At 40.7% G+C, this 24994-nt stretch overlaps 1 protein-coding gene across 5 annotated transcripts in view; it reads right to left on the bottom strand.

Moving 5' to 3' along the window:
- Positions 1-24994, bottom strand: part of OSBPL3 (oxysterol binding protein like 3) — a 127272-nt gene that overhangs the window by 67867 nt on the left and 34411 nt on the right. For all 5 annotated transcript variants that reach the window (XM_006138372.4, XM_014581221.3, XM_006138373.4 and 2 more), the window contains exon 2: positions 2192-2432. In XM_006138372.4, the coding sequence (XP_006138434.2) occupies positions 2192-2284 (93 nt within the window). In that variant the 5' untranslated portion in view covers positions 2285-2432. The remainder of the gene's footprint in view (positions 1-2191; positions 2433-24994) is intronic.

The raw sequence follows: 24994 nt of genomic DNA, 5'->3' as shown, positions 1-24994 counted from the left end.
AGAAATTGGGTTCCGGGCATGCATGTGGGGGGGAGGAGTCGGGATGTGTGTGGGCAGGGATGTGTATGGAGGGGAGACAGGACGTAGGCTGGGTTTGGCCGGAGAGTGTGGTGGGAGTCAAAGAGAAAGGGGCGCTTTCCTCCTCAGTGCCTGTCCTGGGGGGGGGGGGGGGGCGGCCAAAAAATGTTTTGCTTGGGGCAGCTCCCAGGTGGCCCAGACCCCGCCCCCGGGTGGCCCAGCAGCCCTGTGCGGTGCCCACCACCCAAAAAGGTTGGGGACCACTGGGTTAGGTGATTGCCTCCCGAGGTCTACGGGGACGCCCACCTCGTATTCGTCTTTCCGAGGAATTGAGGAACCAATCCTGGCCTGACACGCTGGAATCGTGGAGCAGAAGGGGGGTAAAAATTGTACCTCTATGTGTCCTTTTGTTTTTAGTGCATGCATAGAATAGAGCTCTTTAAAGATTAAGCTGTCACTTGGTACCATTATTTTCTATCTTCCTTTTCCTTTGTAACCATTTCAACATCTGTATTTGCTAGCAGTTAAGAAGTAGAACAATAGCCATTGTAACCACATGCTTTATAAGCCTTTTAATAAACCTGTAACTGTTTAAGCTTTAAACTGACTCCTCCTGTTGCTGTAACAGAACCAGACACAATCAAAAGAACTCCAGCCGGTCATAGGGGCAGATACAGGCAGAGCTGGGCATTTGGGTTCTGTTGCCTCCACGGGACAGACCCTTGGGGCACCCGTCAGCCTTCTCCAGGCTGCCCACTGCAAAGGGACCCTGTCCTAGCAGTTGAAGACTCGGGTGTATAACACACACACACACACACACACACCCACCCACCCCGCCCTGACCATCGGCTGACAATATTGTAATGTGAAGCCTTATCGTGACTGTTCTTACAAATTCCTGCAAATGTAGGAATTTTTAACCTGCTCCTAGCTATGGTTGTGTAAATCTCAAGTTATGACTGAAATCCTGTGCACTAATAATGCTTACTTGACATTAACGTGAGCAACAAAGTTCATTTGTATCTTCCACCCTTGTGCTGCAAAATAAAGAATGCTTGAAAGTAGAGTACCTTGAGAACAAATGCTTTTCTCACTCAAAGCTACAGAAATGGGAATCTTTTCCTTACAAGCACAAAAATAATGTAGATGAGACTGCCTCTGTCTGCTTGCACGAAGGAGTAACATTTCAAAACATTGGGGCTCAGATTTCAAAGCTGCCTAAAGGAGGCCCACTTCCCAGTAAAGTTCAATTAGAGACAGTTTGAAAGTCTCCAGCCAGCCTGTTTGGGGCACACAAAGCTTTATTGCCACAAAATGACTCATTCACACTCACATAAGGAATAAATAGATCCAGTGCATACATTTTCAGTGAGGCTGTACAGCTTGCACAATTGCACACTCCCACTTCATACGTGCAACACCTCTGGGCACTAGGGTTGCCAGGTGTCCAGTTTTGAGCTTTCTGTTCGGAAAACAAATTGAGAAAATATAAATGTCTAGTATTTTCTAAATAAGATGTAATGTAGATTGTGATGTAATGTCAGCGAGTCCAGTATTTTTGTTGAAACCATCTGGCAACCCTACCGGGCACACGTTAAAAACCTAATATAAAAAAGTGCACGGATAAGCTCTGAAGCACAGCCCATGTTTTTTTGTATGCATTTACAGGGCCTTTGGATGCCACAGCAACCATCTGTACTCATGGGCAGATTTTCAGTATCAATATTGGCAACATATGAAGATAAAGAATGTTCACAACACAAACTATTACCACTTCCCCCTCTCTCTCTCTCACACGAATGCTTGAGTAGCAGCAGCTTACTCAATATGCTACCACTAAAAGTGACCTTTTAGGGGAGGTTTAAGTGTTCAAAGCACCAAACCACAGACGCAGAGCATTCAGCACCAGACTATAGGCACACATCGTTTAGAGAGAAGGCACAGTAGTAACAGAATTCCCTATTGCCCTTTCCAATGTATATGCTACTCAGTAATGCATGTATATTTCACTCGACTGAAGACAAGAGGCCACCACAGGCAAGGGGAGGGGGGGGGGGAGAGAATAACTGCACAACAGACTGTTAAACACATAGTTTTGTTCATTGAGATCATTGCAAATCCACCTCCGCCCCATCCCAAACAAACAAATAGGAACTGGTGAATTTTACTTTACCTGTCGACTTCCCTGCTTGGAGGAGCAGCTGCTGGTACTTCTTGAAGGTGACAACACTTTCTGGGACACACCCAGGCTCTTTTCTTCACTCATGATTCCAGAGACAATGTGTGTCTATTCAGTTAGAACACCATGTGAAGGGCATTAAGCAAGTGCATTGGAAGACCGTGGGAGGGAAAGGCAAGAGTCATTGTTTAGCCATATGTATTCCAATGGCATCCTCAGGGCCCCAAGGAGATTCCTAAGAGAAACAAAACCAAGAACACATGAGCATCAGAGCTAACCCATATTATCTGGAAACATGCTGTTTCCAAATAACAAGAATTCATAATAAAGCCCATGATAATGCAGTTGGACTGAACTGCTTATGTTAGAGTGTAACTGAACAACTGTTTTAGAAAAATTTTCAAACGTCAAAGAGAAACAGCAACACTGAATTCTAGCTGCTTATTTGAAAGTCATGCCACCCAATTGCTTGTAAAGAACACAATTTAAATGCAACACCAAGTGTCTCTAAAGATTACATAATCCCAAATCATGAAAGAATATACACAGGAATGTCGGTATGTATTTAAATGCACACACACACACACACACACACACACCCCAACACACCCATCCACCCCATTACATAAACAAGAAATCCACAGAAAGTTAGGAAAAAACACACTTTGTGAATGGTGTGGGGAGCATACCACAAGAAGGCTGTAAGGACAGTTAGCTCTCCAGGTTCCTTGAGAATTTAGATACAGTGCACATTTGCAACTCCAAAAGTTGCTTGCACTTTTAGCAAAAGGTTGTGCAAATTTAGCTAGTTATAGGTAGGCATGACTAATCATACCTGGAGTTCGAAATATGTAACTATGTCCCTTCTGTTACTGAATGGCAGGATGATTAATTAATTAATAGCATGTTTAACAGTGGTAGATGTAGTGTGTGCAAAAAACCTAGATGGAAACCCCGAATGACGGATTTGTAGTGTTGGCAATGGTTGCCATAGCAACAGTTTTTCCACCCAAAGGAGACCACAAACAGTCATATTTTTCAAAACCTGAAAGAAAGTGTTGTGCAAATTGTGCATCCCTTCAGACTTGACTACTTGTGGACAAAACAGCCTCAGAATTTCCATGGTAGGAGGAAGGGCTCAGAAAAGTAAAGGAAGTTTACACACAGTAGAGGAAGATTTTATTGCTGATACAAGTACATGCGACTCCTCTGCATTCAATAAATCACTGCCTTCAATAAGGCAGCTGTGCCAGTTTACACTCCAGGAGCAATTTAATCTCATGCATGGAGAAGGTTTTTTTAAATTTTGTTTTAAAGGCTTGAAAAATAAATTCAGAGACAAGATGGATTAGTAAATGGAGAAGCCCTAAGCCACACATTTTTAAAGAGTTCAAGCTGCCTTACTTTAAACTAGGTTTTTTCAGAAAAAGTGTCCAAATATAACTGCATACAGTGCGGTTTTCTCCAGATGTTCAGACAATACCTCTGTGCTGCTATAAACTGGAATTTAGATGTTAGAGGATTTTTTTAAATCAAATATACTCTCTACAAGACAATTTAAAGGAAGACTTATTATAAAGTTTCTACCGAAATACCCCTCTCTAATTTAAGACAGAATATTTTTCTTAATTCACCTTATATTTCAGATATATATTTTAAGTTACAGCAAAAATAGCCCTACTGTTTATTAAAGTAAAATTAAAACAGCTCCTCCCAAAGACTGGATGGTTTAGGTTAATAGTCTTGTGGGGGAAGGGGGACTTCCCTTTCATGCGACTACTTCATAGGCAAACCAAATGGACAGTGAATGAACATTATTACCTTCAGATTCTATAATGAAGAGTGAGGTATACGAACTAGTATGGCATATGAAACAGCTGTGCAGTGAACTATATTATGGGCCTCATCTGTACTGTTTTATTACTGTTACACAGCTGAAGATTAGGGATGTTGTATTCTGATAATGAGGTTCTCCTGCTCTTTTTTTGAGTGTCATTTCCTCCTTTGCCATTTCACAAATGTTTAGTGTTTTCAATATTTGCAAAGCTCACTTTACCTTAGTTTTCAATAGTTGGCTCGGAGTTCACATACTGTGTTTTTCTTGAGGAGTTTCTAGCTCCTTAGCAAAGCAATGATTTCTTTTTTAAAATAAGTCCTCTTACAAGCAGATGCTTAAAATATAAACAAGGCTACAATCAAGGCTCTTGAAGCCCATTTAGGAAAAACTATTATTCATGCACCCTGCTACCCAGAGTTCAGTGCAGGAAATGCCTGTGTGGCACTGGTTACAGGGTGAACACTGGCCACTTGAAATTTCCCAGTCTTGTGGTTGGAAATCACCACTCTAGCTTCACTGTTAATTGTCTGACATATTTGCAAAATTTATAACAGTTCATGACCACAAGTAGGCTCTAATTTACAGAAGTGCACTGAGTGCCTATTGAACCATCTGTCAGGTCCCAGCCAGGAATATTCTGAGGCACATTACACCCAAATACTGTGGCAAAGGCTCCCTGATTTCTAAAACCTAATTTCTACATGCAGATGGTGCTCAATTCTGAGACAGCTGCCGATTACTGCTTTAATTCAATAATAAAAAAAGAGGCTAAGATAATCAGTATACTCCTAAAATAATTATTATATGCCTTATATTTGGTTGTAGTCCTGACTCTATAGCAGTGGTATTCCTTATAACCGTACATTTTTGTTTTCCCTCCTGCATTTCTCTAGGATTTGGCTTATTGAGAAGAAACAACCCAAACAGTGTCTCCCACACAGCAAAACAGAAGCAGGCTTCTGTAGTCAGCTCTGAACAAGGTGGAGCTGTAGGGAAGATTGGAAATAAATGGCATCCTCTGCCCCAGGATCTTTTCAGTTCTTTGGTTGGTGCTTCCAAATGATGCTTCACATCAACCAACAGATTTGTGCATGAGACATGGGAAGTTTTATTTTACACCACCTATGAAACTTAGTGCCGCAAAATATTAGAGCCGAATAACTTGGCAAGACAATTAATACATCGCTTGCACTAAGGGTTTGTCTGTAAAAACAATTCATAGTAAGCTGGAGGTGGGAGAAGCAGCGTGAGGTGGGAAGACTCCCTGTAGGGTTTTTGATGTGTGTGTGTTGGGGAGGGGAAGAGCCTTTCTGTACAGCAAGGGGATGGGTCACTTGCTCGTTTGAACTAAAGTTAATAAAATAATAGTAATAATAAAGGTGGATTCCCTGTAACTCAAAGACTTTAAAAAAAAATAAAAAAAATCAAGGTTTAGAGGACTTTAGTAACTTTAGAGATTATCAGCCTATTACATGAGTGGGGGGTTAAGTTCTGTGGCCTGTGATCTGCAGGTGGTCAGACATAGGCCTTGTCTAAACTTACCCAGAGATTGATGCTCTGGAGCTTGATCTTCTAGGGGGTTCCACTTAGCAAGTCTAGAAAGGACCTGCTAAATTGATGGCTGATGCCTCCCCAATTGACCCTAGTACTCCACTGGGTCACAAGGAATAAGGGAGAGAAGTAAGGTAAGTTGACCGGAAAGTTTCTCCTGTTGACCTCCTGCAACAGGGATGCTGCAGAAATTCAAGTTAAGGCACGTCAACTCCCATTGCATCTCTTAAAATAGCTTTCTACCCAAGCATAAACCTGGCGTAAATCATGGTGGTTCTTTCCAGCCTTAAAGTCTGAGAGTATGAACCTATCCTACATTAGCCTACCATGAAATAACTATGAACTGTGCTGATGTGCACGAAAAATGTTCATGAACTTTGAACTAATCCTGTTTCAGAGGGGACTACCTTCAATATGCTTCCCTGAGTGGTTATGAAATAATTATTTTAGGACTAACCAGTATCATTGTCACAATCCACTTCATGATTGTATCATGAGCTCTCGTGATACAATCTACATGTTTTGTTAGTCTTTAAGGTGTTGCTAGACTACTCATTTTTTAAATTTTTCCAGTTAGAGTAACTCAGCTACCCCTCTGAAGCTTTCAGTCTTCAAAACTAAAACTAAAACTATTGGTAAAAATGTCAGACGACAGAGTTGCTAGACTTCCACTGCCCTTAAAAGGACACCATCTTGGATTCAACAATTCATCACCACAATTTAATTTTTGGCTTCATTTCTATCAATGTTACAAACAGACTGCAGAGTCTGTCACAGCTCATGGCAGAAAGGAAAAGAGTTGAAAAAACTGGAAAGCTCCAGTATGAAGTCAACCTTAAGAGACTTTTTGTTATTGTTTTGGGAAAGTGAAGAGTTGCAGCTGGCTCAGACTTAATTAGGGTAAAAGCACAATAGTGAGCATTTAAATGTGGCGACAGGAAGATGCAAATTTTCTGTCACCAAACCCTCTGGGGTATACAAATGGAGAACAGGGAGCGTAGAGAAACAACACTGGAGCCATCGCACCATTTCTACTGCAATAACCTATGCACACTAAATCAGCAATTTTCTGCATGGTATATTAAAATAAATTTAACTTGCAAACAAAATTCTCAAATTATTTTGGATAAGTGTTATATCTGAGACCCAAAAAATACCATATTTTTTGCCTGAAACAGTATTAAAGTGCTTTCATATCTACCTAGTCTATGTGATAGAAAATTAGCCACAGTTAAACATCTTTTTCACTATATAAAATTAAAAAATTTCAAGTGTGTCTCAGAAAATGATGAAAAGGTCAGCCTTAATTCTCATTAACAGTTTATTATATTTTCTCAAAAGTAAGTCATATATGGCAAGACAATTGATTACAAACATGAGAAGCATCGGTAATGTCTTTTTGGAAGACAATATCTGTATTTCCAAGAGTGTACAAAATTCACAGTATAAAAGAGAAGAGAAGACACATCTTAATATGTATATACTGTGAAATTTCTAGACTGTTCTTTTGAAGAAAAAGCTTGTAGAAGCAGTTCTGATTATTTAAAAGTACCTGTTTATTAAACATCAGTGCAAACAAAAATTCACCAATAATTTAAATAGGGATTTTTTTTTAAATCAAAACAGGCTACAATCAGATAGCAAGAGCTTGACTTTGGAGATTATTTAGATGTAACCTGTGTAGGACAGAGATTGCTTTAGTTGGATGTCCATACAAATGTTTAGCACAAAGGGGTTTTGGGGTTCCTGGGTAAAATAATAGATTGATTCCCCCTTGCCTAAGTCCAGCCGAACGCCTTCTCTCAATCCAATTTCATGGTATCAGAGTCACACTATTTTAGTTAATAAAATCAGGAGAGTAATTTGTAAATAACCTCTTATCTTCAAAAAGCAGAAACCATTTAAAGCCAATTTGGTAGCTGATGGATAACACTTCTAGTTAATCAGCCAAGAGAAAAGAAAGACCGTGCCTATTCTAATCCAAAAGGAAATAGGAGAGTGTTAGAAACTAAGGGACATTCCACAACAGTAGGTCACAAGGAAAACAGTGCAGAAAAATATGCCTCAATGCCAAACTTGTTCACTTTCCCCCGGAGCCAGACAAGCATGTCTGCTCTTTCATAAGTCTTGGAATGATTAATTCGGTCCTTCATATTAGGAAGATCTTACCAAAATTCAGCATGTGCTCTCCAAAAATATAAATTGATGACCTCCTTCCTGCCCACCTTAGAAATGGAGTATTCAATTTATAAGGAGACAAGGATAATTGTAATGTGAATGTACCATACTGGAATTGAGTGTTACCCAAAGGAGATCTCCAGCAGATATTTGCATGAAACATATTTCATATATATTGTGCACAGATCCATCTGTAAATAAGCCTCCTTCCTCCTTCCTCCCCACCCCCCCCCGGGTGATCAATGTTCTCCCTAATCTTTCATCCATGTGCAGATTTTTTTCATTTATGTGTGGAATAAATTATATGCACTGAGGCCTATGTGAATGTGCACCACCAGGAGAAAAACCTAGCTGAGAGCACTCTGACACTAATCAGCTGGACAACAGTGAAATCTCTCCCGAGAAGCTGCACAAGTGCACAGCTTACAGGAACACTGCCCGTGATAGCAGTGATGTATAAAACTGCAAGTAATAATGATTGCATCCTACATTTAATCAACTAACTCATACCACCCATAAACCCAATGGATAAAACAAAGAATCCTGTGACACCTTAAAAACTAAGGTGCCAAAGGACTCCTCATTTTTGCTTAAACAGATAACCTGGCTACCCCTCTGAAATTGATAGCTGCTGAAAATGAGAACACATTAAATAAAGTGACCAAATTTACCTCCCACCAATCTTCATGGGCCATAAGAGGTTAAAATACCCTGTTTAAGACTCTTGCCCAGTGGTAGGCAGCACAATGCACTATAATGTAGAAGGCCACCAGAGATGGTGTTATGAATATAAACCCTACCAGCAGTGGCTCGTTGCTCCCCTTATCCCCCCTTCCCTTACTGTAGCTTTGTCTGTTCATTAAATACATCTTTCATTATTTCCTAGGGTCTATCGCATTTTAAAATCAGTACTCTCTCCCTCATTCAAGATTTCCAAAAAATGAGCTCTCCCCCCATTTTTACAAAGGAGATTTTAAACAGACACACCCTGGCTCCTATTCCAATAGGCACAGACTGAAAAAAACGTGTCTAAACTTGGATGTTGTTCCATGCCCTCCTATGGCCATGTAACATGACAGATGCCAGCAAATTATATCAGCATCTTAAGCTGGTTGCGTCTGTGCCACTTCTCTGCTGGAGGAACTCTGGAAGCATCGATGTCTATCAGTGGAGCAGTCTGCCTCGGGAGGCTGTGGGAGCTATGTTGCTGGAGGTTTTCAAATGGAGTCTGCCTGTCTAGGATGGTTTGACAATATAGACCCTTCATCTTGGCAGGAGTTAGACTAGATGACCCTTATGGTCCCTTCTAGCTCTGTAATTCTATCATTTCATGTCAGAACCTACTGGAAAGCCTTGGAGACAAAGAGCTGAGGAATTCTCTGAAATTCTGCAGTCTACATCCTGATGTGCAGTGAGAAAACAGGGGGAATAGAAAGCAAAGTGGTACGATGACGATGCAGGTATTTCGAGGTTTGTTAAATATAAGCAAATCACAGCCTAGAGAGATGCTTTAGACACTTCAGGGAATTGCACATATTTACCAGAGATTGCTGGAGCCCACGTTAACTTGACTAACAAACCTGTTTCAGAAACAAAATACAGGACTTTGTAGCACTTTAAAGACTAACAAGATGGTTTATTAGATGATGATCATCTAATAAACCATCTTGTTAGTCTTTAAAGTGCTACATAGTCCTGTATTTTGTTTCAGCTACTAACACGGCTATACTTCTAAACCTGTCTCAGACACTAATATTGGACATCACACTCAGTAGCACTGTTTACTTTTTCCAGCACGTTCTCTGGAAGCAGTAATTTGGAAATACCGAGGGAGCATGAATGTTTGAGAAGACTGGGCTGTCTCTCTCAGGGATTAAATATTGCCAGGAAGAATAGGAGAGTTATGGCATGCCTTTAAGTTTCCCTCAGCTAGACATCACCTCAGTGATACATGGACTCCTTGCGTGATTAGACTTAAGGAAAACTCAACTCCCCTCTATTGTGATGGACGGATGTGCTAAAAAGTGTACATGCAGAAGTGTACCCAGGGCATGGTCCCTTGGCGCTCTGCCACCGACTCTGAGTCCACAGGCAGACCCACATTTGTGCCCTTTGAGCAGTGAATTGATGCTTTGAGACTGCCTTGCATGTGTTTTTTGTGCAGTGCCTGAGAAAGGCCTATGAAACCTGGTGGTGGTTCTCGCTCTTAGGTACATTAGTTCTTGTGTTGGATTGAGGGCGCTCCCTCTTGCTCGTCACAGGATTCTGCACTTCTGACAGATTCTGACCAAGCATGGATCAGCCAGCCACTTAGCTACAGAAAGTTGGACATACCCTTTATTTTTGAGGGTGCGTGGATTGGCTTGGTTTTGGTGGTCCAGGACAGCAGACTGCAGATACTTTTGATAAAACTACAAGACTGATGCCCTGAGATGCCTACATGAATGTAACATTAATTTAAGCAGTAGCATAGATTTACTTACATCACTCAGGGTATGAAAAAGCACCCCAAAATGATTCAAAGTTTTGTACTGCTTCTCACTGAGGTAGGCTAATTATGCCAATGGGAGAGCGCTCTCCTCTTGGCATAGCGTGTCTTCGCCAGATGAGCAGCTGCATCAGTACTACTATGCAGATATTGTGCTGGGGAAATAATGAGTTTGTCACTACTTGAAGTCACTTCAATTCCAATTGCAATGTCTTTTTCCCCCAGAGATAGTAAAGTGTAGAAATGGATGCAGATTCTCCATTGTTTGTAGGTCAGTGCAGTGCACCATTTAGAATCATGTCCTTCTGATCAGCATAGGCCAAAAACTGTTTATGATCTCTGAAATGCCTTGCTGGCTGGCTCCCTAATATTGCACACAGCACCAACTGCACTGTTCTATAGCTATTCCCTCAATGTCAGGAAATAATTTAAGAAACAGCATCCAAGAACTCTAGCTCAAATACAATTATGGGGAGATGAACGCTTACACGAGAAAAATTATCTGAAAATTCCCCCTCCCCCCTTAAAATTAGTGGGCTGTGAGAAAGCCCGGGGAAGCGGACCAGCACACAAATGGTATTTACTCTCTGCAAAATACTGAAACACGTTCAAATTTAAAGCACGTGAGTAGTCTCCAACTCACTGGAACAGTACACCCCAGGGGACTTCTCATATGCAAGTTAAGCATATGTTTAGGCTTTTGTGGGATTCAGGCCTACATGTTTTTGGTGTAGCTACGGGTGGAGGGGAGTTGCCAAGAAGCATACTTCAGAATAAATACACATTCCATTCAACAACACCCAGACAGCATAAAAAAAAATGGTGACAGGAAAACATTTTCCCCTGACTACTTTATTATAGTCCTTTCTCCACACACAAATATCAATTTTCCCCACTCAGTTTTACTTTATGAAAAATAATTTGAGATGTAGTCAGACTAAGCTGAAATAAGAACATAATTATATCTATTATGTACCATTAACTGATTCTTCGTCATTGTACCCATGAAGAAGCCACTTGCTTGATTGTAAAATCACTAGATTATTCTGTACTATTAAATTAATATACTAAAAATATAGCAATTTATTAGATAAAGTAATAGATAAAGTAACTAACTGCCCTGGTCACCATCTCATCTTTATTTTGAAAGACCACTGGAAAGCCTGAAATTGCAGAACAAAAAACAGCCACAAGATACAGAACTGCACATATAAAATATTGCCCAGTGGAGCAAATATGATCTTAAACAGAGACAAGACGTTAAAAGGAAGAGAAAGGTCATAATGTTTGTTTTTAGGCAGTGGAACACAGAACCCATACTAGCTAGAAAAACCTGTTTCTGCACACCAAATTGTCTAATGATAAGCAGAATGTAAAATAGAGAGTAAATGATTTCACAGTCTCTGAAATCTTCTGAACAGCTGTTGTGACCTTACAGAAGACTGAAATTCACTAGGCGAGGAGATGGAAGGCAATTCTGCTTTATCAATCCAGAGGATCTTTCAGGATTTGTAACAAGATTGCACACTGATATAGTTACAGTAATGTATAAGTCTGGGAAGCTTTGGTTACAAAACATCTAGTTTAAGCATGGTTTAGACAGTGACAGTTTTTAAGAAATAAACTATTCAAAAGTGCTTAATTGACTTGGAAGCCTGCCACCTTCGCAAATTGTAATTCGGTGCCTTTGAAAGTTGTATTCAGTATTTTCACTATTCATGAAAGAGATACCTTTCCTGAATTTGGGGAAAATGTGTTAAGTATAAATAGATTTATTTAAAAAGAAGGCCTCCTTACTTCAACTGCCCTTTCCTGGATGCCTTGGAGTCCCACTAGTGCAGATTCCCCAATTGGAAAAGAAAATGGTCATTGTCAGAACTCTGATTCTCCTTTTTTATATTGGAAGTGGAAAATCCATGATTTTGAGAGGGTATTTTTAAGGTAGGCCAATAGAATACCTAGAGGTCTGTAAAATTGGCCAACAAGGAAGGATTGGAGTGAATAATGAAAAAATTCACACTCTTGCAGACAGACGAGAGCAAGAAACAAAAGACAGGACTAAGAAGCACTTTAAAGATTAACAAGATGGTTTATTAGGTGATGAGCTTTCGTGGGCCAGACCCACTTCCTCAGATCAAATTGTGGAAGAAAATTGGCATGACCATATATTTTGATCCACAATTTGATCTGAGGAAGTGGGTCTAGCTCATGAAAGCTCATCACCTAACAAACCATCTTGTTAGTCTTTAAAGTGCTGCATAGTCCTGTCTTTTGTTTCAGCAAGACCAGACTAACACGGCTACATCTCTATTACAGAGAAAGAAAGACGAACATGAGCCATAATGGACTAGCTTTATTCCCCACAGAGTCAATCCTTCCAACTACAGTATAGCACTCAAATGCAAACTATGGCACCACTCTACAGAGGGGACCAGCCGTACAAACTCCTGTTTTTATGAAAAGTTTCATGGGTTTCCACAAGGGCCTAAGGTCTTCCCAGGTGGCTCACTTTGCAGAATCGTTGTCTGAATCCAGTTGGCTGTAATTAACGGATACCTGATTTTTCTTAAAAGTAAGCAACTGAAGAAGCTATATATACATACTCCATTTCCAAGTACCAGCATTGTGTAGGAACAGAGAATATACGATGCACCTCATCTGAGTTAGGCACGTCGGTACTGTAATTTAACATTTAGTCTTATTACTGCTTGGGTGCACAGTGTTATTTTAATTCCGGCTCCAGTCACTTCTGAATGAGACTACTGAGAAGATTGGCAGCAGAGCTGCCAAGGACACTTTATAATTCACACACAGCTTACTATAACTCAGTTATCTGAGGTTTATTTTTAGAATATACAGAAGCACAGCTTTAAATGAAGCCTGCTTCAATTGATATAATTCCTGTTTAACCTTGCACCTGAACACCAACAAATGAGAGGCCCACCATTTTGTTTTTCTTCCTTCCGCCTTCCCATTTTTTCCAAAGAGAATAAGTGAGATGGCTTTCTAGCTAATCAATATTGTTGCCACAAAGATAATTACACCCATAGTTTTACTCTTTTCCAAAGCTTTAATCCCGACCAGTTTAAAGATTTTCCTTTATTTGTACTAATCCATTTGACAAATTCATTAAAATATTTTGACAAGCGTAAAAGCAAAGCATTAAAAAGCACAAAAATTACCCCACATAAGAGAAGATTAGGCTGTAAAGATGAAGAAATGTTAAAAGTAAATAATTTCTAAGCAGGTGCTGACTGTGCCCATGCTCTGGCCAGTAAAACATTTTCTCTAACATTTCTTCTTTTATAGGGACAATGTTCTGAAACACTGGTTTGGAGATTGTTTTCTGTGCTTGGTCTTTATCAACAAATCTTTCTTCAGAAACTAAATAACCCCAAACCAAAACTTCACACCCACACCATTTGAGCAAAAAAGGTCAATATTTTTCTGAAGAATGTGTAGAAAAGGGAGGAATGTTTAAAACCAAAACACAAAAACAAACCTTTTCAGACACACATGAAGTCTGAAAGTGGGTGCTAGAGTTTTGCTTAGGCTAACTGTTTGATGAAGAGGAGCTTTTGTTTAAGAGGGAAAATTAAGGTTCCTCTCCAGCAAACACTTAAGCCTATGTATGCCTAACTCTTGCACTGTCAGGAACAGAAACTATAACACTTGCAATGCAGACAATTTAACATTGCTGTTGGAACCTTAGCTTTGCATATCTTGAGATTGCTATTTTAAACAGTGCATTATTACATTAAAATATACCTTTTGAATTAAATATACATTAATTGGGAAAAGGAAAAATGAAAATTAATTCACAGCAAAGATATGGAAGAGTCACGGTAAAGAGAAAATTACTGTGAATGGTAAAGTAAGTAAACAATTAAAAATATCTGTGTTAATGCGGACGGGAGGAGGACTGAGTGGTTTTAAATTCTTCTTTAAGAAACTTGAGAGCCTTGGGGAAAAAATTGAATTCTGCTTAACAAATCTTGTGCTGTACTTTGTTGAAAAGATGTCGCAAAATATGCCAAAAATGGATCAGAGCTTTTATCTTTATCATCCCAAAGTAACAAGTGTTTCTTCAGGAAGCTTGTTTAAATATAAGTGTTCAGCGAGAAGCAATAGAAAAGATTATATTTGAAGTTATATAAATCAGTATTTGTAGTTTCAATAGCTCTTCCCACCTGTGCCCCCAACCGAAGAAAGCAAGTCATATGCTTGTCTCTGCAGCAAAGGAAACTGGTGGGGGGGGGGGGGGGGAAGATCCCACTGAATTCAAATGTCTCATTACAAGCTCCCTGACCTTGCAACTCATCCCCCTCCCACCAAGTTCAGCAAAATGGGAAGGAGTTTGAGCACATTTCGTTTGCAACATAAGGGTTGCTCTGAAAACAAACATCATTATGAGTGAGGGAAAGAATCCCAGGTTCATCTATCTGGGCTTCTGTTAAAGATGAGAATAAGGGATCACTTTGACATTTCTATAGAGGACATATGATACTGCTTTGTGGTTTGCAGCATGCAGATATTGAAAGGGTACCGTGTGCATAGCAAACAAAAAACCAAAACAGGGTGTGTACTTCAGTGTGAAGGGAGGCTTTTAATTAGATTAGAATGACAAGCCAAGCAGTTCTGCTCATGACAGAAGACCGTGTACATCCCGAACTTTGTCAGGGTGAAATTTTGTGCTTTAAAGCTGGCCCTCACTTGGAAAACTACTAGACAGGCCGCTGTTGCTGCAACTACTACTACATTGGTCAGTGATGGAGAGCTTGAGGGGGAAGGATGCTTTTCAGGGAGGTTTTACATTGATGACTAATGAGTAGTGAGAGGATAAGTAATGAGACAACTCCTGCCAAGTCATTCAGTGGCCAATCGCCGGGAACATAAAATTGATGAAAAGCACAACAGGCCTCCTGCATCACTCTAGCTCAGTGTTTCTCAAATGAGGCCACCGTGACCGCATGCAGCCAGCACTGGATTTTGCTGTGGCCACAGAAGCCTTCAAAGGATTGCTGAGACTTGGAAGAGGAGCAGGCAAAACAGCTGCCTTTTCCCTGAATTACCCAAGTGATGCCCCTGGATATATTGCCGTGGTGTTTGTACTGGTGCTGCCAACAGGGAATCTGCACCTCACCCACACTGCCTGATAGGTGGCTCCAGGCTGTGCCTCTAGAGACTCGTGGGGTTAGTGTTTATGGTGCCGGAGACAGCTCTGGCCTGTGGCATTCAATCACCAGTCACTCCCCTGGGCAGCTCTCCTGGGACTCCACAGGCAGCCAGTGAGTTCCCAACCCTGCTTTGGCTTCAGCCTTGGGTGCTTGGACTGCTGGCAGCCAACTTTACAGCATCAGAGAGGCCACCAGCAAGAGTTAGTGGTAGCATTCTGAGGCCACCAAAACAGTTGAGAACCCCTGCTCTGGCCCACTCTGTGGACTTCTGGAGAAAGACAGTTAAGGATTAGGACATTTCATCACGTTAATAGGTTACTGCGCCCTTCAGCAGTTTACAAAAGCTTAAAAAAAAGTCAGACTGCTGCTGGAGACATTTTTTCAGAGCTAGTTGCACAACTTGGTGCCTTTTTTTTTTTTTTAAGATCCACCTTAATAGAGTTCTGTCAACAATAGTAATCTGGCTCACCATGAAAGCCTAAGATTCAGAAGCAGGGAAAATGTTGTATTCTGCCAAATAAATACCTGGACTGAGAGAGTGTAATATTTCACACTGCAGGCCTGACTTCCTAGAATTAGGTTGGGGGGAGGAGAGGGGGTAGACATGGGCAGGGGTACAGGAGAAGGGAAGTGGTTAGATTTTCCAAAAACACAAATGAGAGGGACTGAATGCCCTATTCCTGATGAATTTCAATAGAACTGGGCACACACCTGCCCTCTGCAAGGAGATATTTTCAAAAGGTACAATTTGTGTTAAACACTGTTCTGACCTAAGAACTGTATTCTCTCTCCCGCTTTGATTTTGCATATGCTGTAAATGATATCCTGTTTGTAGGCAGATAGCCATCCATCTCTGAATTATTTCTCACTTCCAAACACTAGAAACAAAATTGCATTCACTCTTCCTGGCATTTAACAAGCTGATTTTAGAGCGCCTAAATCAACTCTTACATATTGCTTATGCATCTCCATTACAAAACCCATCAGGATAATTAGCCTCTAATAAGTGCTGTAACCTGCTGCCTGTGCTTCATTGCACAAATTGTCATCTTGTTTGCCTAGGGACCTCACACATTAATAGTGTACAGACTGGCAGTAATAGATGTTAGAAAAACCATCAATTTTGTTTTTCCTCCCCCAAACATCTAAGTTTTGAAATTCTTTTCTACAGCTAGGCCAAAACACTGGATACAAAAAAGGAGGAGAATTAGAGATAGCTACATTTCCAAATGGGATAGGGTGGACCACTTTCCCCATACTTCCACGGACAAATTTAAGAAGCTAGTAGCACTTTTACAAACAAGTAGGAAAGGACTGCCATTCGTTTTGATGCCACAACGTGCATAGGAAAGTAAATCAAGCATGATAATCCAATCACAGTTCATTTAAATAAAATAGGTTTCATTTTCCTGAGTGATAAGATGGAACACTTAACACACACACAGATTAGCTATACATACATACCAGAGACTGATAACATTTCTTAGCATGTTTATATTTTGCTACAGTTTTTGTATAGAGGAGACCACAGCAATTCGCAGAATCATTATTCACAGTTCTGCATATTTGTGGAGGTCTTCTGTCCTGCTGGCCTGGAGGGGGAGAGTGGGGGGGGGGGGGGGGAAGAAAGGAGGAGAGAGAGAGGCATGAGGTGCCGCTCTCAGCCCCTGGGGTGACTTCAAAAGCCTTGAGAAGCTCACTGCAGAGCCCAGGAATTGCACTTCCCAGTATTTGCAAATTTCACCATTTGCGGTAGCACCAAGAACACATCCGTGAATGGTAAGGGTTTCTTAGATTGCAAAATTAATTCTAAAAATGCTATAGGTCTGGTTTTCCTTCTGACACTGCTACAAGTAAGGAGTTACCTTGATGTAAATGAAAAGGACAAATCTGGCCGCATGCAAGGCCATGAGTTTCTCCCCTAGGTAGAGAGCTAAATACTAAGGACTCAAAGTTGTCTACCATATAGTTCAAATATGAATAAGTGGCATTGTATCAAAGCTTTGTATACTACCTGGCATAGGCTAGGTCTTACTCACATATTTCAGTTAAAAAAAAAAAAAAAAACAACATCCCATGTCTCAATTTCAGTGGTATACCTCATGGTGTAAGCACAGAAGTGTTAACATGTGTTTTGTTGGCAAGTATGAAATATTCCCTCCCTCCCCTGCAATAAAAAATAAGAGGGGCAGGGAATCATTAAATTGTATCCCGCAGTGCTAATGAATGCATACGAAATTAGAAAGCTAGGATTATATTGGGTTTGGTTAAGAAAATGTGTGTTGTAATTTATAGAAAGGCCCTAACTAGCAAGTAGAAGGAAGGCCTTGAAAATAATGAATTACAAGGCCAGAAGATCTTGGTCAAAGAATAACTAATGAAATATGCGGTAGTTTCTTAAAAAAAAGTCTGACTAATAGGGTCACTGCAAATAGTTTTACTAAAATAAAGTCAACGTGGCCCTGGCCCTGCCTCAGCCTGCATACCCGTGTTACCTCAAAAATAAGGGCCCATTGCGAACCAAGGTGTAAAGGAAAAACTGTTGGCCAGCAAAGACAGAAAGAGAGGGAGAAAAGAAGGCTATAAGTCTGAGACTAAGGCTACGTCCACACTGCACAGTTACTTTGGAATAAGATATTCTGGAATAGTTTTTTCAAAATATTATGTCTACACTACAGGGAAGCCTCAAAATTAGTCCAAAGAAGGCTTCCCTAATGTAGATGTACTCTCTCGATTTAGAGTCCTAGGAGGAATAACTTAGAATGGCCCTAGTAAGGGGCTATTTTGAAAAAGCAGAAGTGGAGCATCTACACAGCCCCTATTCCAAAATAACTATATTGGAATAGGTGTTATTCTTCATAGAAAGATGTTTACAGAAGTCAGAATAATCAGTCCATTATTTTGAAATAACAGAATTGCTGAGAGATGCTCAAAAAGTTATTTCAGAATAACAGCCATTATTCCAAATTAACTTTGCTATGTAGACACACTCAGATTGGAAGGGTCAGTTATGTCTCAGGTTTTTAGCTGAGGGTAGTAATGATATCACTTGTTTGTTGAAGGGTATAAAAAAAGTAAACTCTTAAAGGCTTCATTGCCAATACACATTGGAGCCAACCAATATGAGTTTAAGCACCCCTGGATTTAGCTCATGTATATGTATCTCGATCAAATGCAGATAGATGTTAAATATCGGTTAAATAGTCGAGTAACCTCACATTCTTATCGGTTAGTTGACTATTCTATAGTCCTTCGGGGTGGAGTTGGCAGCCAGTGCACTCCAGCCCCATTGTCAAGGAGTCCCCTGCCACTCTGTGCAGAGTGCCAGGTGGGAGCTGGCCTGCTAGGAAATACCATTTAAAAACCAGCTCCCTCGCAGACCAACTGCCTATTGCCCTGTGCTGATGCCTGGGATATAGAGGCAGCAGTGCAGGGTGGCAGCAGCCCCTGACTGCGGGAGGGGGAGGTGGGGGGAGAGAAGAGAAGGGAAATGTGATTAGTCTATAGCATTAACCTATAAGTTTTTGCTTATCGGATAATTGGTTAATGGACTACACTGTTGCATCCCGAGCTGTATTACTATTTGGATTTAGTAAATTGCTCATTGAGTGAAGATTTTCAGGCATGTTTAGAGCAACTGCATAAATGCTATTTGGCCTTTGGATTTAATAAAAGAATTCATGATTAAATCAGTGCTGTGGAGAGACCCTGCATAAATCATAATTCCAACAAGCATCTTGTCCCCTTACAAACCAACACACATCCTAACTAGAGACAATGCCAAGGCCCTGGGTCAGATCACAAATAAAGCCATCTTGTAAAAAGAAAAACTACACATCCTGATCTCCATCAGACTAGAATTTAATTCACTAAGCACTACTGAAGTCTTGCACTCAGTTGGATGTAAAATCCCATTTAATTATTTATATGTAACCAGTTAACATATTAAGCACGTGCCCCCCCCCCCCCTTTCCCCTGCTGTGGACAGGAAATGTTCTCACCGGGCAGGAGCACCCTCTGTCCACAGTGGGGGGAAGGAGGGAGAGAAGAGGACTGCTCCAGCCCCCACCACTTAATTGTTAACTATTCACATCCCTAGCACTCATTCGTCAGGGTTTAACAACAATTGTCACTGCACCTTAGACTATGCTGGTCACGGAAAGTAGCACATATTTCAAGTGCTAAAAAGACAACCAGCTTATTAATTAAGATTATTCATGTCACCAAAGAGTCTGAACAGATTTGAACAGTTCACTGGACAGCTATCAACTCTGTTCTGATGCTGGACTCTTGGGCCATCAACCCCTAGCAGCTGCTCAGAAACAAACCAAATGGCAGGCAAAAAAGTAATCCCTACCGCTGATGATTCGGCTAAGCATGGACGAGAACAACTGAACAGCTGTATCAATTTCATGACTGACATTCTTGCAGATCTGCCACATTCTTATCCTGCCCTACAACACAGGCAAACTGACACTACTCTTCCTCTGTGTCAGCTTCTGGTTACCAGGTGACTTTTGATGGTGTTACGTTCTACTCTAATTAATAGGAGAACTGTTGAAGTAGCACCTGCACGAAGCCAGAGTCAACACAATGCATATTAGTAATAAAGGAGATGTGAATTAACATTCACAGCGCAGGTAACCCTTTCCAAATCAACAGTAAGGATCCTAAACCAAATCAGACCAGTGATCCTTAAACTGCATGGCACACCTTGAGGGATGCAAAGAAACATTTTGGTGGGGGGAGGGGGAAAGAGGAGAAAGAGGTTTGCTGTGGGGCTTAGCCAGCCCCCACCAAGGGTGAAGAGAAATCACCACACTTCTAGCACTGCTCTGTCCCGATTGGCTCAACTCCCAACCCTGTTGAACCCTCAGTCATGCTCAGCCCCAGCTCTTCCTTCAACCCAAACTCCGTGTAGGAAACCTTGGCTGTGCAAAAATGGAGGGGGCACAACTGCAAAATGATAGTTCATATAGTCTAAGTCAGAGGTGTGCAGTTAATCCCAGGGAGACAGTCTTCTCTTACATGCATGTACAGTACCTAGCACAATTCAATACTTCTAACTGGAGATACTACATGCTGCAACAATATATTGTATTATACGATGTTATAACTAAATTACTAGCAGGCTTGCTCCTCCCTTTGCATGTTATGGAAAACTGTCCTTTTCCTAGGGCTTCCAATTGCCTTGGCACAATAAACCCTGGCCTTGCTTAAAGTTAGAAGACGAAGTTGCATTCCAAATTTGGTGGCCTTAGCTCTGACCATTTAGGAGGAGTTCTCGATCAAACAGACTCACAGACAGGCATACTCTGAAATATATATCAGCCTTTTTGGCAGGTTATTCAATCGTTCTGGAGCATCTATCATTGGCCACTGAAAAAGACAGGATCATAAGATAGATGGGCCACTGTGCTGATCCAGTATGATAATTTCTATGTTCTTGTGTCACCAACCTTTCATCAAGTCAATATAACGTAGGCTAGGCAGCAATCAGAGAAGATGACAATAAGCATGTTTGTTAGTGAGGGAAAGGAAGACTGAACAATAGAAAGGATATAACTACAGAGACAGGTGGTGAAACACTGGGAATTATTTACAACTATTTATTGCTTGTTTTCATTATTTCATTTTAAATGGTCTGATGGACACTAAATCAAGAACAGAGTGTGCCAGCCAAAGTGTATATGGAGTGAACTGTGGGTTAATGGATTTGAAAGAAGAAAGGAAGGATGATACAAGTGTAAGGAGTACAAAAAGGAGATGGTAGGAGGAGGAAGAGCAGAGTTTTCACATTTTAGAGATTTATTAGATGCTCAAAAAAAGTTACAAAATTGATTGGCAGTACTTTGCTCATTTTTATTCAAAGCTATTGTAGTCAAGACAGACTGCACCCCCCCCCCCATCACATCCATCTTATTTGCCTCTCTGAGGTTCCTGAAGCATACAGGACAGAGAAGGAGCAATAATATCAGCATAGTCTATGCTGGCTCATCTGATCCTGAGAAGCTGAAAAAAAACACAGATATGTGGAGAGAGCCCGATTAAGTCAATAAGCTGGCCTCGAGGCTGTGAGAACTGCCCCCGGCTGGCACCCATGTTGATTCGAACACACACACAGTCCCTGGGAGAGGAATTTCCCACTGAGAAAAGAATCCCCAGTAATTCCAATTTAGTTATCTCTCTTACAAGTGTAAATTAAGTTCACAACTCCCTTGTAAGAACTGGTCTCACAAAAGACAGACCAGCCCCATCTGGCATGACAGACAAGAAAGAGAAATATGTGACCCCATGGGTATATAAGATAGGTCCAGCACACACTCACTTTGAGTGTCATTCTATCCTCTACCTGCTGGTCGGGTTAGGTGTTTGACCTCCCGAGGTTCTATGGGGACGCCCACCTCGTATTTTCGTCCTTCCTAGGAATTGAGGGACCGGCCCTGGCCTGACATGCTGGAGTCGAGAGGCACAGAAGGGGGTAAAAATTGTACCTGGATGTGGTCCTCTGTCTTAAGTGTACACATAGAAAGAGTAAGCTGTTACTTGGTACCATTATTTCTATTTTTTTTATCTTTATCTTCTTTGTAACCATTTTTAAGATCTATATTTTGCTAGTAAAGAAATAGAACAATAGCCATTGCAACCATATGATTTATAAGCTTCCTCAAATAAACCTGTAACTGTTTAAGTTTTAACCTGACTCCTTCAGTTGCTGTAATAGAACCAAGCACAATTTAGAAGAACTTCAGCCGGTCATAAAGGGACAGATATAGGGAGCCCTGACCGTCGGCTGACAGCTATGCACTAACCACGCCCACAAAAACAAGCACAGCATTCACCACTATTAAGTGAATGTGCCAAACTTTAAAAACACCCCACCTTAAGTATTACTTTGCAGAAAGTCCATAGTTCATAAAGAGAGGAAGAGAGAAACAATGCATTTCTAGCAGAGATAAACATGTAGAGTTGGTCACACAGAAGCAACAGGTTGTATTTCCACTAGCTAGCTTTCTAAACCTAAAGTAATGTACCCCATGCTGTAGCCTCGCATTGAAAAAGATTGCCTTAATTTGAACTCACTGTGCAGAGCATATACATACTATACTTGAGAAAGCATGCAAAAAATTACTGTTCTATCCATTAATCTGCAGTGAGAGGAATTTCCCCATAATCTACATTTTTCTATAAGGCTTACTCATCACCATTCCTTAAGGAAATCTATTGTACTCATCAGCTCTTCCCCAAAAAGCAACAATGCCAGGCAACGTCACTTAGATTTACTTAGCTCCAATGCAAGAGCCTTCTGTACTTCCCATCATTATTTAGTACATTCTTGGAAGCCAACTAACTGGCTTATTCTTTTATTTATGTGTGACAGCTAGAGCTTTTGCATATTTTATGACCTGTTGTTTTCCCTGGTCTGTCATGTTAACAGAAGAGATGCAGGAGAGCTCCTGAGCCATACGTCTCAAAGATGAGTGGATTCTGGCATCTTGTTTCTCAAATGCCTCTTTGTGAGTGACCCTCAGTTTTGGATGTGAAGCTGGGTACTGCCCTTCCTAAAGGGGAGACAACAGTACTTATCTGGAGGATGAAAGGGAAATAGAACGGGAGTCACTAAAGAACAACCAAATGTATTTTTTTCCACCAACTAACTTTCCCATGTCAGGGTCAAAATTTCAGTCTTCTTCTCCCGGCACTGCAGTTCTTCCATCACTATAAAAAAAAAATACCAGGGGAGGCCTTGCTATTGCCCTTTTCTAAAGCTAGGCCATGTTTGCTTTATTCCCTTACGTATTTCACAGTCTAATAAGAGATCCCATTTTTTCTGAAAATTTCCGACACACAATTATTCGTTGTAGATTTTTTTCCCCAAGACCTACATGCCTAGAAACTGGAACATCTCTTCTTTGCTAATACATCCATTCTTGGCAGACAAAACTTTAAGCTTTCCTTGATACAACTACTTTGCTCAGGAATGTGAAAGATTCATCCCCCTTGGTGTGTCGAGACTATAGGGTTGTTTAAAAAAAAAAAGTGGCCTTTTTTCGAAAAAGTTTTCCCTGCATCTAGACTGCTGCCGCGTTCTTTTGCAAGTAAATCGAAAGAACGCAGCAGTTCTTTTCGACCATGGAAAACCTTGTTTTATGAGGAAGAACGACCTTTTTCAAAACTGATCTTTTGAAAAAAAAAAAAAAGGCGCTCTGTAATGCAAACTGTGCTTTTTCGAAAGAGCATCCAGACTGGTTGTAGTCTAGACTCTCTTTTTTGAAAGAGGCTCGCAGTCTAGACGTAGCCAGAGTGATGTGGTTATATTGACCCAACTCCTGAGGTACACTGTGCTAGTTAGCAGGGCGGGTTCTCCCAGCAACCTAGCAACCACCTCTAGCAGAGGTGGATTAACTACCCAGATAGAGAGAAGCTCTCCCATTGTCATAGTAGCATCCTGATTGATCGCTATAGCTGTGCCACTGCAGCGTTTTAGTCATGACTAAAGCAACTTCTCAGGATCTATGCAGATTTAAAGGAACATGGAAGAGTTGGGTAAATATTCATTCTAATGAAAGAGATGCAATTTAATTCAGTCTACCTTGTTTACTAGGACATAAGCTTGCTAAAGCCTGGGGTTTAACCACATACTGAAGTCTAACAAATGACATCTGTATGCTAACCGAGGTACAAAGAACACAGTATCTGGTAATTTATTTGTATTATCCGAGTGCCTTGGATCTGCTGGCTTCCATAACCACAAAGTCTACCTAATGACGTAGCTGAAGTAGAGGATAAACTCAAGATGAAAAATTAATCCACAACTTCACCTCAAAATTATTCCACTCAATGAAGAACTTGGGCTGCCTGCAAAGCCATTAGGAAAGGTGGTACAGAATCTCATGTTTCTGTATCAGACCTACTGTAATGCTTCCAGAAGTGAATTTACTCTCGTTTATATTAAGTACATACCAGCCAAAGTGATCAGACACTACTTTTCCATTGTTTTCCTTGAACACAAACTTCAGTGCAAGACTTTGCTGTACAGTATGCAGGACTCGCATTCCTTAACACAAAGAAACAATCTATAATTACTGCTTCCTCCACTCCATTACAAGCTATGTGCCTCTTTGCCTTGTGACAAAGTATGAAAAATTGTAAGACACTGAAACTGAAGGGTTTACCCCAACTGTGATACATCCTGAATCTAGCCACTAGTTTGTTATAACCTAATACAGAAGGAGCAAGGGAAGAAAAAAAAAATGTCATGGCCTTGATTACTTGGGGAATAGGAACAGCAATACATTTTAGAACTACACACTAGATGAAAATCTTAGCCACTTGCTCTAATTAATATCAACAGAGTTGACAGAAGAGTTGCAGCCATTTATACAGAAATTCAGGAATTTAAGTTTTTAGGCTATATATTTCATTTTTAAAGAGGCTAACAATAGGATATTACCTTCTCTCAGACCTCTTCCAGTCTATTTTCTTTCCCCAATATTTTTGTGGAATGCATAATAGTTTAGTAGCAAATATGCAAATAGTTTCAAAAATATGGTTGACAAGAGCAA

Source organism: Pelodiscus sinensis, chromosome 2 (genome assembly GCF_049634645.1).
Source record: "Pelodiscus sinensis isolate JC-2024 chromosome 2, ASM4963464v1, whole genome shotgun sequence".
Classification (NCBI taxonomy): Eukaryota; Metazoa; Chordata; order Testudines; family Trionychidae; genus Pelodiscus; species Pelodiscus sinensis.
The sequence above is the reverse complement of the archived record's forward strand: the minus strand, read 5'-3'. Positions and strand labels throughout refer to the sequence as shown.